General features: G+C 40.6%; 1 protein-coding gene across 1 annotated transcript; it reads left to right on the forward strand.

The window, feature by feature from the left end:
• The first annotated feature begins 383 nt into the window (after nucleotides 1-383).
• PIN6 (Auxin efflux carrier family protein) lies at nucleotides 384-5,104 on the forward strand. Its single transcript, XM_088981773.1, has 7 exons — nucleotides 384-886; nucleotides 1,148-1,785; nucleotides 2,230-2,434; nucleotides 2,721-2,806; nucleotides 3,177-3,334; nucleotides 3,472-3,548; nucleotides 4,511-5,104. The coding sequence occupies exons 1-7, from the start codon at nucleotides 459-461 to the stop codon at nucleotides 4,575-4,577; spliced, it is 1,659 nt and encodes a 552-aa protein (XP_088837899.1). The 5' UTR covers nucleotides 384-458; the 3' UTR covers nucleotides 4,578-5,104.
• Nucleotides 5,105-5,963: the final 859 nt, after the last annotated feature.

A 5,963-nucleotide genomic window follows, 5' to 3' on the forward strand; every position in this document is an offset into this window, starting at 1 on the left:
ATCTCCATGTTCTAATGAGTAGCGAGCCAAACACGAACAGTCAAATAAAATTGAATAATCCTAAAAGCCATTAGTAATCAAATCTGTTCTTATTGGATGACACGTGGAAAATTATATTGAGGCAAAACTTCTATTGCTTTAGGATGCATCCTTCTTCAAAAGGCATCATTTCAATCGGCCCACTAGGCCCAATTGGTAATTTGTTAATCTAGCTAGGTGACCTGTCTAGGGAACTTCTCAATTTTCTCCCATGAATTTGATGATTTCCTATTTTCCCATAATTTCTGCAAATCAAGGGACTTCCCTGTGAATGACATTTTTCAAGGGGGCATTTTCGTAAACAGAATCCTATATATATATATGCTTATAGCTTCCCTGTTCTTCCTCCACTATTATTAATTTTATCCGTTGGTTAGCCCGCAGGCCTTCGGAGTTGAGAGAGAAAGAGAGAGAGAAGGATGATAAGTGCAGATGACTTCTACAAGGTTATGTGCGCGATGGTTCCACTCTACTTTGCCATGTTGGTGGCGTATGGTTCGGTGAAATGGTGGAAGATATTTACGCCGGAGCAATGCTCCGGCATCAATCGGTTCGTTGCTGTGTTTGCTGTTCCTGTGTTGTCATTCCACTTCATATCTCAGAACAACCCATACCAGATGGACACCAAGTTCATACTGGCTGATACTGTTTCTAAGATCTTGGTGCTTGTTTTGCTCTCCCTCTGGGCCATGATCTTCCATGGAGGACTAGATTGGTTAATTACTCTCTTCTCTGTTGCAACACTGCCAAACACACTGGTCATGGGCATTCCATTGCTCAAGTCCATGTATGGAGACTTCACTCAGAGCCTCATGGTGCAACTGGTCGTTTTACAATGTATAATCTGGTACTGATATTATCTTACTCCATAACCCAGTTCCGTGCTACACCATTTCTTTATTTGATTTGGTTTTCTTTCTGGGTTCTCTTTCTTCAGTCACACCGCAACTCTTTCTCTCTCTCTCTCTCTCTGTGTGTGTGTGTTTGTGTCTGTGCTGTGAAAAGATGGTAAAAAGTAGTGAAGGAAGAGAAAGATTAGACAAGAATAATGAATGTTTTGTTATTGGGTCTATATAAAAGCTTAATCTGGATATGGGTTATGATGCAGGTATACGCTTCTACTGTTCTTGTTTGAATATAGAGCTGCAACCCTACTAATCCAGGACCAGTTCCCGGGCTCCGCAGCTGCTTCCATAGAAAAATTCGAGATCGACGGTGATGTAATTTCCCTCGACGGCCGGGACCCACTACGTACCGAGTCGGAAGTTGACGGCAACGGCCGCATTCGAGTTCGTATCCGACGGTCTACGTCGTCCGCCGCGGATTCAGCATTATCATCCTCCATTGGAATTACCCCACGTGCATCAAACCTATCAGGAGCCGAAATCTATTCAGTAAACACTCCAGCCCCACCTCGCGAGTTCAACCACGGCAACACAGATATAGGTTTCTGCAATGCCGATTTGGCATTCGGCTACCGGTCGGCAGCCAGCCCTCGGCTATCCGGGTATGCATCATCGGACGCCTACTCCCTCCAGCCAACGCCACGCGCATCAAATTTTAATGAATTGGATACAACGACGGTGACAACATCAAATACACCGACGTGGATCAGATCTCCGGCAGGTGGGAGGGTTTTCCGGCAGACGTCACCAGCATTCTCCGGCGTGAAGATGGTGTGGGAGTCACCGGGGAAGGGTCAAGCTGGGGGGGACAAACAAGGGTGCAAAGATGTTGGACTCGGAGGTACGTGGTAGAATAGGCAGCTCTGCTCTGTCGTATGTCTCGCTGTCGTAGCTTCCAGGGCCTTGTTTTTGTCAAGAGAGAGCATAAGTTAAAGAAGAAAGAGAATATAAACAATTCAGGCCAGGAACCTACTCAGCTTTTCAGATTTGTACTTTTTTTGCCTCCTATATGAATGACTGAGGTGACACACTAATCAGTATCAACCCAGTCGTTTAACTTATTATTAGGTTTGCTAAGTGGGTCGTTAGTGAGCTTTTTTGAACGAACCAAGATTCTTACACGTGGCAAATTTTTTCGGAGCTCAAAACTTTTACCCAATACATATTGCCACGTGTATAATAATAATAATAATAATAATAAGTTAATAACAGTAACAGCATTTAGAAAAGTTAAATATTTAGAATTGCATTAAATCTCACTTTTTAGTCTTATTTTATTGTGCAGAGAAAGATCTTAGCTTCAGAAATGACACAAAAATTACAGAAAATGAGGAAACAGAATCAAAGCCCGCAGCGGCCGGGAATCAGGAAATGCCGCGCACCCTTGTGATGTTGAGACTCATACTTATCATGGTTGGTCGAAAGCTATCTCGCAATCCTAACGCTTACTCCAGCGTATTAGGCCTCCTCTGGTCTCTAATTTCATTCAAGTAAGTTCCTAGCTACTAATAAGACTATGATGGTCACTTCATTTTTTTTTTTTTTTTATTGCGTGGGGCAGGGAAATAGTGTTAGAATGAATCAGGCTTGGACCGGATTAAAATTAATTATCAATTTGGTTAGTCTAACTAGTCAGCTGTATATCCGGTTCTACCACATAAACTAGACTTGGGTGAGGTTGTCACCCGGCCACTGACCTAGCTAGTAGGGTATGGGGATGGAAATAATCAATTGAAATGGAATTAAAATTGTAACAGGATTTTGTGAACTGAGCAGGTGGGGTGTTGGCATGCCTAGTTTGGTGAAACATTCAATAAAGATAATTTCGGATGCAGGACTTGGGATGGCCATGTTCAGTCTAGGTATATACAAGCTATCTTCTTCTTTTTGTTAAATTTTTTGGGCAATCAAACCTAAATTCCTTCACCAATCACACAAATACATCAATATTATTATCTAAGCCTTATCCCAATTATATGGGGTTATTTTGCCATAATGTTCTACATATCCACTGTTAATTTATGAATGCTTAAATCATTTTTGTTATTTCAACTAGTGTCCATTTCCGTCTAGCCCTGTCTCTTGTATATAGTCCTCGCAACCTGCAACAAATAAATTGTCTAGCCCTGTCTCTTGTCATTTTACCATCTATTGGAGTTATCATCGACTTCATTTTTTATTCTATCTTTTCTAAAAATTAACTTCCTAATGACCACAATGAACAATCAACAGGGCTGTTCATGGCTCTTCAGCCCAGGATCATAGCCTGTGGAATGAAAATGGCAACACTAGGTATGGTGATTCGTTTTATTACCGGACCTACAGTAATGTCAGCAGCATCTCTCGCAGTTGGATTAAGAGGAGTTCGGTTGCATACCGCCATTGTACAGGTACAAGAACATCTACATACATCCACGAATCGGTATTATATATGTTTTAAATATAATAACAAAAAAGAAGCACATTCAAGGTTGTTATGTTAGGGTTTTAAATGTTTCAAATTGTTGATTTACCATGAATCTCACAGGCTGCTCTTCCACAAGGAATTGTACCATTCGTCTTTGCTAGGGAATATGGACTGCACCCTGACATACTTAGCACAGGGTATGGGTTTCACATTTCATTTACTGCTTTTTATGTTCTGTACTCGGCAAATTTACCACTATATCATATGTGTGTGTGTGCATTGTTACATAGTTGTCTCCCTACTGCATCTGCATGCCATGAGTTTTCTTTTTGACAGAAATTTCAAAAGCGCCTTTGCTTGTTTAAATTATCTTTGTTGTTGAAATTCGTTAGCTATTTCTCATGAGGAGGCAGTTTTCACTTTATGTCTTTCTGAACTTTGAGTCAGTGAGAAGTCAACACCTTTATAACGAGGGAGGGAAGTGGTAGTATAATTTCCTCTGCCTCTTCTTATATCCTCTGAAAAAAGACAAAGTTGTTGGCTGTCATTCGGCCCTTTATTCCATTGGATCCCACTAGAATTCTTGTGTGCTGGAGGCTACATGAATATTTTTGTCTCTTTGCATGATAACCCTCCAACCCCAGCCCTCCCCCATATTCCCCAACAACAAAAAAAAAACCTCTCTTTCTCTCTCTCTCCACAGAGCTACAGTCATTTAGTTGACGGGTTTTTTTTGGGTTTTCACAGACAAAAACCTAAAGGTCAGAATTTCTGTTTAATTATATGGAAACACAATCAAGAGCAGCTTACTCCATATTTTAGATCCCATTTCCAAGTATAGCTTGCCTTAGGATTTGATGAGCACATAAAACTGGTGATTAGAGTTTTTTCTTTTTTTTTTTTCGTTGGACAGCAATAATGAGTATAGCCTTGTCCTTAAAAATGTGGGTAGGAGTTTTGTCTTGATTGCATTCTAACATCTAGCTATGTGGCTCCACATCATGAATGGCTTTTAAATCCCCCCATCCCCCACAAAAGAAATGCCACTTTAGCAAATAGAGAGTCATTGAACATGATTCTACATTCAGCAATCATCACACACTAGCTCCTTTTCTTGTTCTTCATCTTCAACTCAGCATTGTCTCCTTCATTGTTGCAGGGTCATCTTTGGCATGTTAGTTTCCTTGCCTGTCACCCTCCTCTACTACATATTGCTAGGCCTATGAAAGGGGAAGGTTGCCACTGAATAAAGCATGTGGAGCATCTGTCTTTCCCTGCGACTGCTGCCAACCGCCGATCGACGATGATGTTAAACTACATGTATGTGGGGTTTACCAGATTTGCCACCACATGTTCATGTAAACCAGCTCCGCTTTCAGAGCCTCTTGACTAGAAAAAAAATATGTTGGAAGCATGAGCTAAGTCATGGAAGGAATGCATTAGTTTCTTAGAGAAAGTTGGGTTTTCTTTCTTCTCTTTGTCTCTTGCTCAAAATGCAGAAAAAACCAGGGTTAATAAGAACTTGATGAGGAATCAATGTGGTAGAGTTTCTAGCTTTGGGATGAGCATGTACGTTAGTGGTAGCCGAAAGGAAATGGAGTATGATCATGACTTATGATTAGGATAGGAGAATATTGTTTTCTTTGTGGGGAGTGGTGGATGGTGGATGGTGGAAGTAAAATATATATTGTTAAATTAAAGTAGTTGTTCATGTTAGTTTGACTCAGGGAAGGGAAAATTATTTCACTGCCAACCCTCTTAAAATTTCTATCTGTTTTTGATTTCCAAACAATCATCGCACACTAGTTCTTGTTTCCTCCTTTTCAGTGGATTTAATCCAGTAGCTGAAAATGGGCATCTTATTGCTTGGCTTGGAATTCTAGTAAATGAAGGGAGAAGGCCCTTTTGACTATCCATTCTTTGCCTTTATTCACCTAAGTTAATGGGACAAAAAGTAGAGATTCCACAGACAGGAGATAATTTTTTCGTTTGTCCTAGACTTTCATTAACCTTTACAGGAAGGATTTAGGGCTGTGGACAAACGGTATGGAAAAAATTCGATGACTTAAAAGACTATGGAAAAGATAAGGATGTTGGGGTTTGGATCAAAGATAAGGATGTCCATGTCGTTGAAAAGCCCCTATTGGAATAATATCCTTTCTTCATCCTATAATATAATTCCTATTGAGTCCAGGGCCTCGAAGCTACAAGACTTTAGTCCTGTATTTGGGTCTGGGCCAGTGGGCTGCAACTTAACAGGACCCAACATTTTACGGCCCCACAGAAAGAGGATACCTTTTTTACCCCAAGTGAACAAGTCTTAGGTTTTAACCAGCCCTACATTGATTGGCATTTTCTTTTTTTTTTTTTTTTTAAGGAAACCACCAATCCACCATTCATAATAAATACCACATGAGTCAGCAATGTGGTGCCAGTTAATTCATTGTTGGTTTGGGGCAATGGCAACCGTAGGCCCATGGAGGGATGGGCCATATCCCGTTAGGTTGAAGCAAAAGACAAAATAACTTTGTATGAAAACATGTATCAAATTATTGTTGGTGGCAATGTACAGTTACTGCATTGATGAACAACCGATCTTGCCTGCGTCCAAT

This window comes from Nelumbo lutea, chromosome 1, assembly GCF_056320005.1.
Source record: "Nelumbo lutea isolate HS-2025 chromosome 1, American lotus-T2T, whole genome shotgun sequence".
NCBI classification, from domain to species: Eukaryota; Viridiplantae; Streptophyta; class Magnoliopsida; order Proteales; family Nelumbonaceae; genus Nelumbo; species Nelumbo lutea.